The sequence below is a fragment of the Periplaneta americana genome, chromosome 3 (genome assembly GCF_040183065.1).
Source record: "Periplaneta americana isolate PAMFEO1 chromosome 3, P.americana_PAMFEO1_priV1, whole genome shotgun sequence".
NCBI classification, from domain to species: domain Eukaryota; kingdom Metazoa; phylum Arthropoda; class Insecta; order Blattodea; family Blattidae; genus Periplaneta; species Periplaneta americana.
The window spans coordinates 113155272-113172640 of NC_091119.1; the positions used below are offsets into that span (position 1 = coordinate 113155272).

Below are 17369 nucleotides of genomic sequence, written 5' to 3' on the forward strand. Positions count from 1 at the left end.
AGCTATTGATGTTGCTCTTCAGTGTGTTACTCAAATTTCTGAAAAATCTATTTGCGTACTTAACGACTTCAAGGGGGCTATATTTAATATAATTAAATATGTACCAAACCTATACACACATAGAATTATTCCAATTCAGAAACAACTAAGTAAACTAAAAAAACTCCAAAAGGAAATAACATTTCAATGGATACCTAGTCACTGCGGTATACCTGGAAACGAGAAAGTCGATAATATTGCAAAACAGGCAATATATTTGCAACCAAGACCCCTTCAAGTGATATCTCTATCCAGTGCTTTTGCTTCAGTAAAGTCTCATTTTATAAACCTATGGATCAACAATTGACTCTCTTCTGACAAAGGAAAAATTTTAGTCTGTACAAAAAGAAACCAAATGACCTGGAAATGTACAAAAACTTGCTCAGACATGTTCAAACATTTTTAACAAGAGCCAGAACAGGTCACATTGTCACTCAATTGTACCTACACCGATTTCACATTTCTGATAATCCTACTTGTCTGTGGTGTAATAATCATGATGAAGATCTGGAACACATTCTTCTATACTGTCCATCCATAAATCACAAAAGAAGTAAATTAAAATCATCAGTACCCGTTGCAGAAGATACAGCCCTGCAGTATATATTGACTACACCCCAACTCTGGCTACTAGCAACAGGGATCTATAATGAACACCGATCAAAATACCCCTTGCGGATTCGATCCCCGCTTGGGCTGATTATTGGTTGGGTTTTTTCCGAGGTTTTCCCCAACCGTAAGATGAATGCCAGGTAATCAATGGTGTATCCTCGGCCTCATTTCGCCAAATACCATCTCGCTATCACCAATCTCATCGATGTTAACCTAGTAGTTGACACAGTGTCGTTAAATAACCAACTAAAAAAAATATCCCTCATTTCTCATGAAAAACAAAAATTGAAAACACTACAGTGGATTATAGTGGACTTTATGTTGTCAGCAAACAGCTGGATACATTAAGAAGATTGATTGATTTTTTTGGTCCACTCTATTCACATTAACACGTGGCTGCAATTCCTTAACAAATAAAATGGAACATGTCTATTTTTTATCAGCCACATTAATTTCGAGATCTTACAGTGGATATTCTTTTAATACCATATGCTATTTCTATTTTTATTTATTAATAACATAAAAATGTATCGGAATAACCTGCATATGTTAGAAGAACTGAAAGACAATATTAGAGGGAATTCAGAAGAATTTCAGCAGCAATTTCAGAAGAATAACTAATGCGTGTTAATGAAAATTTTCTTAAAAGGTGTCAGATGTATGGCAGCACAAAAACAGCATTTGCAACATCTTCTATGACAAAGGTAGGTAGTTATTGTAATTGTAGTTTGCATGAGCAATATATACACTTGACTTAAGGTGCTATGAATATCCGACTCTTCTGGCAAACAGCGCGCTTCCAGTCACCATGCATGGCTGCAAATTCATGTATGAATGTCTGTTTGAAGGCTCTCTATGATGTGGTAGTAACCGCTGGCTGTTATATTATAGATGTGTCTATGTAATGCACACACATACATGTATGTTTAATTACAGAAAATTCTATTAGTTTTAGCCACGAATAATAAAATAATCAAGTAAATTTAACTTATTGAGAACTAAATAAACTTACGTCGAAGTATAGCCTAAATATTATGCTTTTTAAATTGACGTAATTCCAGTATATTTTTTATTTCTATTGGTAGGGAGTTATAATATTGAATGCCATATTCGATTGAATTCGGTGTTGTCAGTTTTATGTCATTTTTTTGCCTACTACATTAATAGGAATTTCGATGCTAAGTTGAGATTTGAGATTTTAGTGAGTACAGTAAGTTTATTTAAAATTGTGTAGGTCTATATACAAATATTATTAATAATTATGTTTCTTTTTACATGTGGTGGGATGAATCCTAAATTTTCTCGATTCTGAATGCTTTCAATCCCTCAAATCTCTGGAATCCTTCATATAAATTCCAGAAGATGCTGCAACATTTTTTGAGCATTGATGAGACAGAATTTTTAGTCAAATGCATCTTTTCTTTTTGACTGAGCTCTAATACAACATTTTTAAAATAGTATAATTTTGAGTTGTCAGTTTTATTTTTTTAAATATCTGTTTTGTCTTGGAAATTCTACTCACATGGAGTGACCTAGAAATATTGGATAAATGTTCTTCAGTACAATAATTATGTAGATAAATTGCATAAAGGTATTTCTATTCTTAAAATTTCACTAGATGCTCTCAATGATTATGATCTAGAAAAGAAATTCTTTAAAAAACTCCAAAATATAAGGAATTTTTAAAGTTAATTTCTTTTATTTTATCAGTGTCTGTTTTCAATGTGCTGGCCAAATGTGAGGGCTTTTTAGTTTTAGTTCACAGACACGATAAAAAGATTAAGTGATAAATAATCAGTTGAAAGCAGAAATGGGTGTGAAACTAAATTTTAACATGTCATACACTGAGTTTTATGGCTATGCTAAAAATAGACTAGATGTGATAAATAGAGCCAAATAGGAAGATGAACACGTCATGTTAAAAAAATGAACTGCATTGTTGCCAGCACCAATATGTGTTGTCTAAAAGTTATCAAAACAAAATCTTGATATTTATGTTTGTGTGTCAGTACTTTAACTCTTAGTTTGCTGATTATTAATTGTGTCAATTAAAATTAATAAATTAGTTTGATTAACATATTAAAATATTACAATGGACATACCAACTGCAAATCAAGCTTTCAGGTATAACTCCCTGTAAAGTTGATTTGAACAATTTCGAGGGAAAAATTGTTCCGGGGCCAAGCATCGAACCCGGGACCTTTGGTTAAACGTACCAACGCTCTTCCCTTGTTATAAATGCACTTGAGTTTGGGATACTTGAAAATCTTAATAAAATTTGGCAAAATTTGAAACTTTGTTGCCCATATTCTTGAACATTGTCACTCTCTTACTATCAACATCCCCATTATCATTATTATTTATCAATTGCAAAGAACCTTTGATAATACAATACGTTATATATTGCAAGATTTGTTTAAGAATGTGTCCTTTGTCTATTCTAATTTTTTTTTTTCCAATTTTGCCGTTGTTTGTTTATGTTGTAAAGCTGGTACTATTTGAAGTTCTTTCAGGATTTCTTTAGTCCATTTATGATTCCATTTTGTTATTCCTGCTATACGCTTCATGAACTTCATTTCTGCAGCAGTTATTCTTGAGGAGTCTGGTTTTTTAATTGTCCATGTCTCGCATCCATAAGACAAAATTGGCCGAGCAAGAGTTTTATAAATTTTGGTTCGTTTGTGCTTTTGAACTGATTATTATAATGATGTTGATGATAGTCAAGGATATCTGTGAATACTGTAAGTAATAGGCCTACATCAGACATTCCGTATTTATTCACATTGTGTATAAAGAATACATTTATGGTAATTAATTTGATGAAAATTTAAGTTCTTTAGATTTTACGTTAATAATAATTTGTCTTTGCAGGAGTTCCTCACGGACACACGGGTCATGTCCGGTTCCTGACGTTTGTAGAGACGGTTCCTTCGCAAAGTAGCGAGGGCCTGATGGTGAGGCCAAGCACACATCACCGATACTCACTGAAGAGCAAGACCGACCTGCAGAGCTCTAGCAACAGCAACGTGAAGCTACTGGTGATCTCAGGTGGTGACGGCTATGAGGACTTCCGCACGTCGAGTGTGTCGGAGGTGGCGGGTAGGGAGGACTCGACCAACCACCTACTGCTGTGGCACGTTTGAAGTGCGGTGCGCCCGTTGACTGCTTACAGACACTCTTAGTGTGAAATGTGAACCGCGTCCGTTTACATATCCAAGTGAGATACATTTTAAGACAACGACGATGTGAAACAAATACAAAGGAACTCGTGAATCATATGCTTTGCAGCTAAACGTGCATTTTATAGTTGGAATGCAATGTCTATGTATTGTTGCAAATTCCAAACATATATATACTATTATATACAATACAGTGCAACAAACAGATTTGAAACCCTAGCAGATATTTTGAGCACTCCATTTTCCCTGGGAGAGGGTTTGCTTTGGACTACCTGTATTGTTGTAGATGTATTTAAAATCAGTCTACCTTGTGGTCGGGCAGGAGATGGGGAATACACTTACTAGAACTATTATAACTGACAGTTTCAATTTCGATTGGTCCGTCTGTAATTTTCTTCTCATCTGAAGACAGAGCTAAATCCAAATTTCGAAACATGTATTTTTTTTTTTTTTAAGATTTTTTGTTTCTCGGCTTCACATACTAGAGTGAACATTGGCCTCCATTGTAATTTGACTCAATTTTTTCCTGTCAATTACCTTTTCAAACTATTATCCTACTGTCATGACTCTCAGATCTTCTCCTAACAGCATTATCCATCGTTTCCCTCATCTTTCGCTCCATCTCCTTTATTAAATTTTAACATACTTTCTATTTTTGGTTACTCTTTTTCTTCCAATTTCTTAAAAATGCTCTAATCATGCCACCTACTTGGATTTTACAAATCTTAAGATATTTTTCTCTTCTTCTACTGCTTCTTCGCCCTATCTCTCATAGCTGTAAGTCCTGCTCATAACGTTTTTTCAGAGACGTGAAAATGTTGCAGATTGTGAATGTCATGAATATAATGATTTATCATCTGAGCCGTAAGTCACTGCAGATCTTGTAGAGTTTGACAACATGGACTAAATGTCGGTTTTACTTATATGTGCCTGACATTTATGTACTGGTACTCTCTTATCAATATATTCTGTTACCTTACTTACATTTTTTAATTTAGTCCCCAAGTACGGTATTTAAAGAACTTGACCCATTAGAAATTATATTTGTCTATTCCTTTAGATTATCTATAGCAATAGGTATAGCCAAAGCAGATCTGTTCCCTGTAACAAGCCACCACTGTTTCCTTTGTTTAAACTATGCTACACTTATCCTCTGTGGACTGCACTAGCAGTGTATAGGAATATTCTGCTCTATGAGGACATAAAGAATGTTGACAAAAAAGGTTTATAGGTTATAAGGTTGTATGGTAATATATACAAAGAGTTCCTATGCAGATCGGTCCCACTCCAACCTCTACCTAACAAAATTTGTTGGCAGGTAGTGAGTGGTGGTATGCCAGTGTACCTGTCAGTGCACGCCTCCTTACGCAGACTGGTCCCACTTCACCCTTTATTGCTTAGCTTCCTCGGAACGGGTACTCCAAGCTATCATCATTAAGTTGATGGAACTTAACTAGCTGAGACCAGTCACCATAGGAACTCTCTGTATTCATAAGCATGCATAAATGAACTTGAATAAAATTAGATTAAATTTCCCGTGCCTGCATTCAGTAATTTTTCAACTATCATTTGCCAGATATAGTCTTTATGAATATTACACTGTGTATCAACAATGTATTGGTACGAAAAATTACTAGGCGTAGAAAATTTTATAGTACTATGTCAACTATTTCCACTACCACCATCAATAATAATAATAATAATAATAATAATAATAATAATATAATAATGATGGTAATAATAATAATGATGATAATAAAAACATAATTAATAACAATAATAATAATAATAATAATAATAATAATAATAATAATAATGTTTTATATTATTATTATTATTATTATTTGATTGTGGATGACACCACCACTTAATCCATATATATCTACGAACTCAATTCTACTTACAAATGACATTAAAACCACTCACAAGTGATACCGGTATTCAGCATTTAACAGTGTTTTCATGTTTTCACGCTTTAGTTGATATGCATCATTGCGAACAACGAATATTGAAATTGTGTTAATTTCGCCATGTTTTCATGGAAAATTTAATGATTATGATAAATCCAAGTTAAAGCTCTCGGAAAGGAATGGAGCTGCAGAATCTGATGTCAAAAAAGGAGATAGAATGGGACTTTGAGAATGAAGTACTTGGGGAAAACCTAACCCAACAGAATCTTTTTTATAACTGTAATGTTTTAACTTTTCGATCTATGTTTGTACAAAGTTTCAGGATTAAAGGCTGAATAGTTTGATATTTACTGAAGTTTAACCTTACATTTAGGCACCTATTTTAAATCTTAGGGACAATAATATATATAAAATCAATGTACTCGTATTTTGTTGTACCGGTACCAAATTTATTTTACCTAGTTTTAAATTGCATTAAAGTAGTTTTTGATTGAGAACATTCTACTAAACATGTTTTAAAACTGACTTTCATGCTGTGAGTCATACGATGGTACCGGTGCTGGTACTTTGGCTTGTGTGGTAACCAGACTGTCATTACATTCAGAGGAGTTGCTTACATGATCTCCTGACCATAATATTCTGGATTATTTTGTCGCGACATTTAAAAACGTTCATGGTATAACCAGGCAATATTCAAAACATAGCGTTTCTGTTGACAACTCGCATATGACGTCATTGTTCTACATGACTTGAGGCAAACAAAGACCACAAATAGTAGTTTCTATATAAGTAATGTTAAAATAGCTAGTAGACCAACAGAAATTACTTTTCGACAGGTATGTTTATTTTAGTGATTGATATATGGCTTTGAACTCGGTAATCCTTTTTTTTGTTAACAGTGATGATGATAATATAAAAATAACTTTGTTACTGGCATTTCTTGGAGTTGTGGCAGAGACAGTTAGCTTCACAGTATAGCTAGATTAAAACTACTGGAGGATTGTGTATTTCACTTTCCAAATAATGTGAATGTGATTGCAAACTGTCTTGTCCTTGGTAAGAATATTTATTTTCATTGTAATGATTTTGACTACATCCCAACTCTGGCTACTAGCAACAGGCATCTATAATGAACACCAATAAAAATACCCCTCATTTCTCGTGAAAAACAAAAACTGAATAGACTACAGTGGACTATAGTGGACTTTACATTGTCAGCAAACAGCTGGATACATTAAGAAGATTGATTGATTGTGATACTGGCATGGATTTAATTGGGAGATCACAATGGTAATTTTACTGAAGTGATGGAACATATGCCTTCTATAATTCAGGCTATTATCTACGACATTATAGAAGGCCAAGAAATAGCAATTATTTGTTGTTTTTCTGGTGATACTTATGAAAACTTATTATCGAATATATTGGAAACATGTTTAAAACTGAATTTGTAATTTAGCCATATGAGTACACCGGGAAGTGCGGTATAGTCTGTTTACAGAGAAAATAATTAATTAAATTGACAAAAAATTGTAGCTGATTGTGCTACTATGTTGATGAATTCTAAAGAAGGCAGTTAACATGTGATCCTAGTGGGTGGGATGTTGTACTTTCCTGCTATCATGCTTCAGAGTGTATTCCCTAGCCTTCCATAATGATACAAGCAACAGTAAGTCAGTCCCGAAGTAGTTTTAATCATGGAGTAGGCATATTGAGACTGAAAACACTTGATTGATTTTGTCGGAGTGTAAGATAACACAGTACATTGCTACGATGAACATCTGCTGATGTAGTGGTCAGAGAGGATATTTTGTTCTCCACATCTAAAAAGAAGTTCTTTCATAGAATGTCCAACACTGGATAGTCGTTACGGAAACCATGAAGTTGTGGTTATGTAGACTCTTGCCTTGGTAACATCGTCACTCTTGTCTCCAATCATCAACACCGCTGCTGATACAGTACCAATATTTGAACAGTGGTGCCAACTTATATGGGCCTTTGGGGCCAGAGGCCACTCAAATAATTGGATGGTGTTTGGGTAAAGGGAGATAAGTCATAAAAATGAGTTTCAAGATAAATGAAAATTAAACTTAAGACCCTTATTGCAAATAATTTTTTTCTACACAAATAACACACATCAAATATAGCTATTTGTATTCTTTTATTTTTACTTACTTCTTAAAACGTGTGTCCAGCTATAAGCTGATTACATGATGTCCACTGTAAATCAAATATGCAATTTTGAAGAGCTGTGGATTGGAGCTTTGTTTTTTGCACACCCACTTGAAGAATTTAACTTGTGTATTCACCAGGGTAACAAAACCCCATTTGCATAAAAAATTACTTAATTCCCTTTATCTGAACATTATCGAATTTGTCGTATTATTATTATTATTATTATTATTATTATTATTATTATTTATGAGATTTATTTGTTTTAACTTATTTACCTCAAGTGTTTGAGCCCATCCAATGTTTTACAATATTTGGCGCCACTGATTTTAAACATGCTGAAGAATGGGAAAATTCAGGAAAAAGAACTTTGATGTGTAAAATACCAACATATTATGTGTTACATTTCTGCATCTTGCAGCTTGATCCAAAAAAAAGGAAATCTTTTTTACACAGGAATGGACCTCATGAAGTTATGTTGAGTAATTTAATGAGTATGTGTGTTGGGGCAGGCAATTTTATAACTTGCTATTCTCAAGATGAGTTGGTGGTGTTAAAGGGCAGAATTAATTAATCGAAATATAGACCTGTTCTCAACTCTGGATGTTGGTACTTCTTTCCTCCAGAAAATTATATTTCGATTGAAACTGCTGATAGATGACGCTTATTTCTATACTACATGAACTAAGATAATTTGAAAATGCTATGAATTCTCCTAATAGCATAGAACTATTTTTACTTTGTTATTGGTTTTAGAAAAGCACATATGTTGCTCCTGTGAGTTACAGCTGGCTTTTACGGAGTTAAACAGTGATGTGTGCTGTAGGAAGTCTTACATAGTGCTGGTCGGTAAAACCAGGAATCTTCTCGTGGAAAATGAGAATGACGTGGAAGTATCTCGAAAAAAAAACATGTAAACTCCATCTTGTTCACCATATATTCCCTCTTGGAATGGATGAAATTTGAACCTGGGATTTTATGTAAAAAGCCACTGGGCTAATGGTGTGCCTGATATAAGTTCTAGTATTGATTTTGTTTTTTAAAGACTGAAACAAGATTTTGTTCCAGATAGATTATTAGTTGTGCCATGGAAATGGATCTTGTGCTAAGTTTATGTAATTTTGCTGGATCCGTGCTGCTGTACTGTGATGATTTGTTAAGTGTTGTACTAGGCGCATGACAGGAATGAGTAACATTCCTCAGAATCAGGGGCGAAATTCGAGTCTCTGGGGTTTCATACTAGTTTGTTGTGCTATAACAGCCGTTGATCATTTCGGTTCTAGCAAGTCATCAAGCTGATATTGTTAATTATATTTATAAAAAATCAAGATAAGAGAGTGTTTGCATGCATTTACTCTTGGTTAGAAAATATGACATGTTTATGAGAATGTTGCATTTATTATGTTGGCAATGGGAAATGAAATTATAGGTAATTTCTGCTAAAGTATTGCCATGTAATAAAGAATGTCTATTTGGAGTAATTTACTACCAAAACGAAAAGCTTGACTTTAAGTGGACATGAGCTCATGTTTTCTGCTAACTAAACGCTTATTACAAACTGAGATAGTGTATCGTATCTGCTGTAGAACTTACTTCTCTTGCTATACATACTATATATGTACCCATATTTCTTTTAGAATAGCAGCATCAGCATATGGGAGATAGATTAATGCAGAGTTGAATAGAGTCGAATCCCACCATTACCTGAAAATCCTCGATATGTTCATAAATGCCTGCAGTCCTTTTCAAAATGTTCCTTACCGTATGCAAAATTTGAGTCTTTGTTTATTTTTATCGCCACTATTAATTTATTAGTACTTCAATATAGGAGCTATGTCAGTTACAGAATTTTAAATTTCTTTGTTATTTTTAAGAATATAGTTTTTAGTTAAATTATACACTTACTACAGAATAATTCACTCTTTAGGGAATTAAGTTGCTGCTTTAGGTTAAATAAATGGGGACTTGTGTAAATATAAATACTATGCCTTAAAATGTTGACCAAGGAGCATTTATCCTGAAGCTCTCTGTTTAGGATACTGGTACTGCTTCGGCAAAAGGAGATTGTAACTTAATTCAATTGAAATTATAACTTTTATGTAATTGTTATACAGGTATCTAACAAAATTTAGTAATTTGAAAGTCAATTTTTAAATCGAAAGTGTTTTGGCGAGAATTGCATATGCCTTAACTATTGAAATACGAACGAACCTGCAGCAAACATGACTGAAGCTTCTATGTTGATTTATGTTAATCCACATTGTCAGGATAAAACTCGTTGCTTCATGTAGTTCTTCATACTTCTTCAGCAAAAGTTTAACGCATTATAATAATACGAATAGTATTGAAAATAATATTTATATCTCTACTCCGAATAATATAATTTGTTACAGTACACATATGTTGGAGAATAACAGTTCAGAAGTTCTGTTTGTTGATTGTGCCTTCGTAATAAGAAGTCGCAGTGACAAAGAATCTTGAAGGCTTCAGAAACACTGAACTTATCTTTTTACTTTTTTTCCGCATAAGATTATAGATCTGTGACCTATCCCTAATTAAAAAAACCATTCCACTTTTTGAATGGATTTTTAAATACATTTGTGAATAAATAAATTTTACATGGATGTGCTAGTGGCCTAACCTATGAATCCTAGTGGGTCAAGAATTTTGTCCAGGATTTTGTTCCTTAATTCGGTTACTGTGCCTGAGAATCCTATCTTTTCTCATTTTCTGTCGGAATTTCACATTTTTATTTTCCAAGAACACTATGAGAAGATGATAAATCAGATTTGTTGTGTTAACCTTCTTTAAGGGGTGGGATTCTCCATTTAATGGTGCTTACATGTTGGCATATATAAGCAGATCCCATCAGAGTTATTTGTCACATGTTGTTCTGTCAGTAACAACAAATATTAAGGTAATATTACTATGATCAGTTAGAAACGAACTGCAGAAAGGTGAACCTGCTAGGATATTTGCTAACTTGCATAACGTTGTGAATAATGTTTGTTTTAATATTAAAGAAAAGTAAATAACTGTTACAGAGAAACCATGGGTTTTGTCATGAAATGGGAAATTAAAAGACATTTCCTAGCATTGCATGATTTTGGAGGAATACTGGATGAATCCATTTGCTTGTCCAATACACAAATGAATATTTTTAATATGGAATTTCCAAGTAAGAAGATAAGTTTGGCAACTTAAGATGAATTTATATTTCATTCAAATTTAGAAAATATATTTCATGGATACAAATATTATAAGTTTCATTAACCTAAGTAAATGGCCAGGTAGTTCAGTTGGTAGAGCGACTGGAAGGTCCCAGAGTCAATCCCAGATGGTAGCAGGATTTTTCTCGTTACCAAAACTTCCGGAATGAACCTCAGGTACTCAGCCTCCTACCAAATTGAACACTGTGCCTTTCGGGGGTAAAAGATTGTCTGAGGTGATGCTGACCACACACCCCATTCCAGTTTCGAGGTCAAGAAAACATAGAGCTCTACCTCCATGTCCCCCAACAACCATCTTGGCATATTATAGGAATATCTTTACCTATTAACATAAAAAATTCAGGTGCATGAAGTAGGACAGGGGTAACCAGCAGTAGGAGTTAATAGAAAGTACTGAATGTAGAGTTTAATGTTTACTGCAAATTGTACATTAATATTATATGCAATATTGTGCTGGCATATGAACATTTTAATGAGAATGTGTGAATTTTTCTTGCATTACCATTATATTAAATTTTGCGAAAACATTAACTTAAACATTCGTGAACAGTATGTGCAAAATAAATCATTTTCTTTTTCGTGTCACATCTGAAGTCTCAGGCATCAGTGTTAAGATCAGATATTGGGTACAATCAATGGTTCCTTCTTCAAGGAGCATTTTCCAGAGGACTCCCATGAAATTGTTCTTCTGGAACAGTGGTAAGGTGTAGTACGGTAGTGTAATTTCCTGTGGCTTGAGACATTGATGATAAGGATTCTTATGAGTTGTGAAGAAAATTGAAGTGTCTTACACAAATTTCATTTGAGTTCTCTGGTATTTAATTCAGGTATACAACATAAAAATCAGATGCTTCTGTCCTTTGTATAACTGTGCACCAGATCATTATTGCATAGACTACGATAATTTTTATTAAAAAATATACTTGCATATACAGATACCGGTATCAATTTTCTACATTTATTTGATCGAAAATACCCTTTTCTAATCTTACAACTATTACGCCGTTACGGTAATGATTGATTATATAGGTACCCATAAAGATATTCTTTCATAAAAGGATTTTACCTGTACCAATTGGTTAGAATATACAGGGTGTATCTATATATGTGTCCATAAATGTGGGGGCGTATTCCCGACACCAAACCATAACGAAAAGTTCATATGAACATGGGTCTGCAAACCCTTCGTTAGGGAGTTATGGGTTTATTGGTAATGGTACATGTGATACATTTAACAACACACATTTACAAAAATTGAGCAAAGTGACCTCCTCTACTGCTTTGATGCATGCCCTGAGCCTGCGTTCCATGCTTTGCCATACTCTGTGCAAATGTCTCCTGGGGTCTTACGGATTTGATCAAATCCATTTTGGATACACTTTCAGAACATCAATATTAGATATAGGTGTTGAATACACACAGGATTTTAAATGTCCCCAGAGGTAAAAATCCATTGGATTTAAATCTGGCGATCGGGCAGGCAGGCAATGGATCCCCTTCGACCAATCCATCTGTTTGGAAACTGGTTATTGAGATACTGGCGAACTATCACAGTAGAGTGAGGTGGAGCACCATCGTGGATAAACCACTTGTATTGCATATCCGTCATTTCTCTCACTGAATACATCTTGTGATGTGATGAATGTTACTGTGAATAACACAGAAAAAAAGGCAATCAGACAAAAAAAAAAACAAAACAAAACAAAAGTCATGACCAACTGTAACGAAGAAAGTGGGAAAAATGCAAGTTTCAGGTGAATTACATAATCAGGGGTCACTACAAGAAATTCCTTTCATAACTTCGTAACAAAGGGTTTGCGGACCCATGTTCATATGAACTTTTTGTTATGTTTTGGTGTCAGGAATACGCCCCCACATTTATGGACACATTATTACTTCATTACATGAACGTGACAAAAAGTAGCTGCTGTATATTATTGCAGTTCATAGTCTAGTACATACAGTCACGAAAGTCAATAAGTAGGGAATATGCATCCAATGACAGTTGAACTTTAGTTGCTGGCCGTCAGGGTCGCTACTATCGCCTCATCACAGACAATGCGAAATAGTATAGGCACAGTCTATTGTTCCTAGTACTCTCAGTTGCTAACCGCTTGGAGCCCTGTATCGCGAGAAATGCAAAAAATCACTTCAAGCTTCGTGACTTCGTGATATTAGACGTGCAGTTTTTCTGGGGGGGGGGGACAAAAGAAAAACGTTAGGGCGACTAATGGTACCATTCAAAGTGAGATATCAGAAGAAGTACACTTGAATTGTGATTATTGTAGCCTAATTGCATACCAAACGTTCGTAACATGGAAAAAAAAAAAAGAAAAACGTTAGGGCGTTTAGTGTATCATTCAAAGTGAGATATCAGAAGAAGTACGCTTGAATTGTGAATTGTAGCCTAATTACAAACCAAACGTTCGTATCATGGAAATGTTTCGACACTAGCTTCTTGTGAATTGTTGCCTTTTATTCATGATAGCTATTATCATCTCGATTTATTGAGTACAATCATTGTATAACCTACATAAAATATTGAGTCAACTGATTCAAATATTATCGTCGCACTGATATACAGTAATGAAACAAGAAAAGGTCCTTATTAGGTGAGAACAAAATCTCATTTTTCAAATCATGCGTAAATTCCTCTTTTATTCTTACCACCAGTTAGTGTGTCGGGTTTTTCTGTAGTACCATGCAACACTGAAGGTTTTTTGACGAAAAGAATGGGAAAATGTTCTAATTCAGAGGGAAGGTAATTTGGAATGTGAAAAATTCATATAGGACGTCAGTTAACTTGAAAACATGATGTTAGAAAATAGCAAAAAATTGGAAAGAATTGATTGGCGTAGATAACCTACAAGTGATTCTTTAACACGTGAAATAAAGATATAGAACATTTCAAAATGAACGCGAAACGCATATTTCACTTACCCCCAGCATATACTGTAATGAGTGTATAAACAATGGCACGCCAAAAGCCAAAAGCCTAAACTAACCTAACCTAACCTAACACTGATTCGTTTATGAAAGGCATACCAAAAACCTGAACTAACCTAACCTAACGTAATCTGTCACTGATTCGTAGGCTATATGCAAGGCATACCAAAAGCCTAAACTAATCTAACCTAACTTGTCATAGATTCATATATGCAAGGCATACCAAAAGCCGGTGAATATTACTTATGTCCCGCCCACTATAGGAACTGCACTTGAACTGCCAACACAGAAAACAAAAAATCACACTCAATCGCTTTCACCTTCATCTTGACGGGATAATAAAAGCCTAAACTAACCTAACCTAAGTGCGTCGGTGTCTATTCCAAAATCGGCGGAAGTCACTCAATGCTCAGTGGGCGGTGGATACTCTACATTGACCCAAAAGCCTAAGCTAACTAACGTAACCTGTGACAGACTCCTGCATCTTTGTCAGTCCCCACTTTCACAGCAACTTTCGACCCTTAGGCCTATTTGATTAGAGACAACCAATGGGAGAAATATGAGACTGTAGAACTTAGACAAATGGACATGCTATAGAAAAGCCAAAGCGATGTGCTGTTGCGACCAATTTCTTAACATTACAGTCTCATGTTGTGGGGTAATAGAATACGTTGTTAGGAAAATAACTTCACTTTTCAATTACATTTAATGCTGTAAGTACTGCAATGAGTGGGATGACAAAAATAGGAAGTATGTTGTTTCAATGGCAATGTTTGCATGCTGATTAAAAAGACAGGCAAAAGCAAAGAAACTTATAATAACATGCATTGTCATAGGCAAGATTTACAAATACAAATGGATCAAAACATTTTTTATCATATTGTACCATATACTTAGTAGATTTCTGTACAGATTTTGTGCGGAAAAAAAAAAATTACGTCGTATTTGGTGCAGATCCTCATGTTAAACCGTGAGTTTCCAGTCACTAAGTTTTTTTCATGCATTTGTGATACAAATAGTTTGTTGGTTGGCTGGCTGGAAATGCTATGAAACTGGTTATAAGCAAGGGTGGTGCCTTAGCAGGCTTTGGTGAACCATGTCCACCCATCTTCCTTCCTCCCCTTATTCCACATAATGTAGTATTGAAAGTGTAATTTGTTTAAAAACTTGCTAAATTAAGTAATAATTGTTATAATTAGCTCAAACTTTTTCATAGCAGTTTTTCCATACGAAGTTTAGGATTAGACACGTTGACAGATGATACTTCATTCACTATGGTGCCTGTTGCCATAGAATGAGGTTGAAAGGTTCCCGATTTCTATTATGTAGAGATGTTGGTATAATTGGTCGTGTACACTAGATAATTTGAATTTTTCTATGTATGCTTTTGAAGAAACTTTTTAACCAGATCTAAGTAAGCATGTGGTTTTCCGTAGAATTCTGTGATTGCCTATTCTTTGTATCGTTGTTTCTTATTTTATCTTGATGAGTTTTTTCAATGATTGAAATAGTAGAGCCATTATTGATTTTACTGATTTTTGTTAGTGCCTTTTTGGCCAAGGACCCGAGAGTTCATTAATGTGTAGTTCATTAAGTACAGGGATTCAATATAGAAAGATGAATCTTTTTTTGAAGTAAGATTATTTTCTAAATAAACAATCAATTTAGCATTAATTCGTTTCTTTTTTTATTTAAATTTCTAGAATAATTCAAGTTAACTGGATTTGTACGTCTACACCAACATCTGTCCTAAAATGCATGAATTTACTGGAGCATCAGAATTCCTTTACGTAAGTAAAATACAGTGATATAATTTAATTTATCTATAGTTTCAAGACTCTCAGATTGATAGATTGCCACGAAATTATTTATGTCGTGTTTTGAAGTATAAGTCTCCGTTGGTGTCTTGATTGTGAATCCCGTATTCTTTAGAATTACTGAGAGCTGTGATATATATCATGTTATGGACTTCTTACTTTACTTTAATTTTAACGAATACAATTACTTTTCAATTGAATATCATAACTTTATGGAAATAATTTATGTAGGACATTGACTCTTATTTTATGTTTTTTACAGAATCACTAGGCTTTGATTTTAACAGATTATGCAATAAGCATTTATCATCAATGCACCTCAAAAAAAATAATGGAAATGTCTTTTGTTTATTAGAAGGTGATGATGTAGCATAGTAATTGATAGATTACTAAATTGAATTTTAATACATATGAAGATAATCAGTAAATAAAATTTATATTCAGCCAGCACAGTAGGATTCATAGAAACAGAAAAGCATGAACTTACAACAAACCAGTTTATATAGTCTTTGAGCTGGAATTTCATGTGTTTAAGAAGATTCTAAGGGTCTATATGACTATAGGATATCGGTAATATGTTTATGAGAATATATGTTGCTAGATTGGAGAATGGGGTGATGTCATGTGGTCGACGTATGTGAGAAGGTTAGTGGGTTAGTGGAGGTGATATCTCAGTGACATGAGGTCAACTTATGTGAGAAGATTAGTGGGTTAGTTGAGGTGATATCTCAGTGACATGAGGTCGACGTATGTGAGAAGGTTAGTGGGTTAGTTGAGGTGATATCTCAGTGAGTTTCATTTACTCGTCGTGTTGGTTTACGTCGGCCATGTTGTAACGTCAGAATCGTTTGTCAAACTTGACGAAAATTAAGCTATATCCTACAATAAAAGAATCCCGTAAAGAGACTATATTGTACCTGTCTGCAGTTTTATCTCATTATAAAGTGTTGATTTTATAATCTTAGACTATCTGAAATTAGGAAGACAATGTTTTTTTTGTACAAGATTTGGTATTCTTCATAATATCAATCATCAATTTAAAACTATAAAATTTATGTCATCTATTATTTTATTTTCACATATCAGTAGGTAGTTGTTGCAGTACACCTTTGAGACTTTTAACTTTTATTACGAATTTTAAGTTTCATCTTATCATTTAAAATAGTTCTGTTGACATGTTTACGCCATATTTTTGGGGTTGATTCCTTAAAACGGGTACCGGTACAGAGGGTCTAAGGAAAATTCACAAGATTCTTTGGGTTTTGACTTTCCATTAAGAGGCAATGGCCTTGCACAATAAAGTAGGACAATACTTTTAAATGCGTATGTGCATTTTCAATCACACCGCGTCTTGTATTGTAGAGTAAACTCTTTCCATTTACCTACTGTCTTTTGATGTACACCATTCTTGAATAGTGTGTTTGAGCACTCAGTTTCATTTTAATTTTGATTCAATGGATGATA

The 17369-nt window shown here is 34.1% G+C and overlaps 1 protein-coding gene across 4 annotated transcripts in view; it reads left to right on the forward strand.

Moving 5' to 3' along the window:
• LOC138696394 (rho guanine nucleotide exchange factor 17) overlaps positions 1 to 4285 on the forward strand; it is a 348700-nt gene extending 344415 nt beyond the window's left edge. For all 4 annotated transcript variants that reach the window (XM_069821296.1, XM_069821295.1, XM_069821297.1 and 1 more), the window contains exon 19: positions 3523 to 4285. In XM_069821296.1, the coding sequence (XP_069677397.1) occupies positions 3523 to 3794 (272 nt within the window). In that variant the 3' untranslated portion in view covers positions 3795 to 4285. The remainder of the gene's footprint in view (positions 1 to 3522) is intronic.
• Positions 4286 to 17369: the final 13084 nt, after the last annotated feature.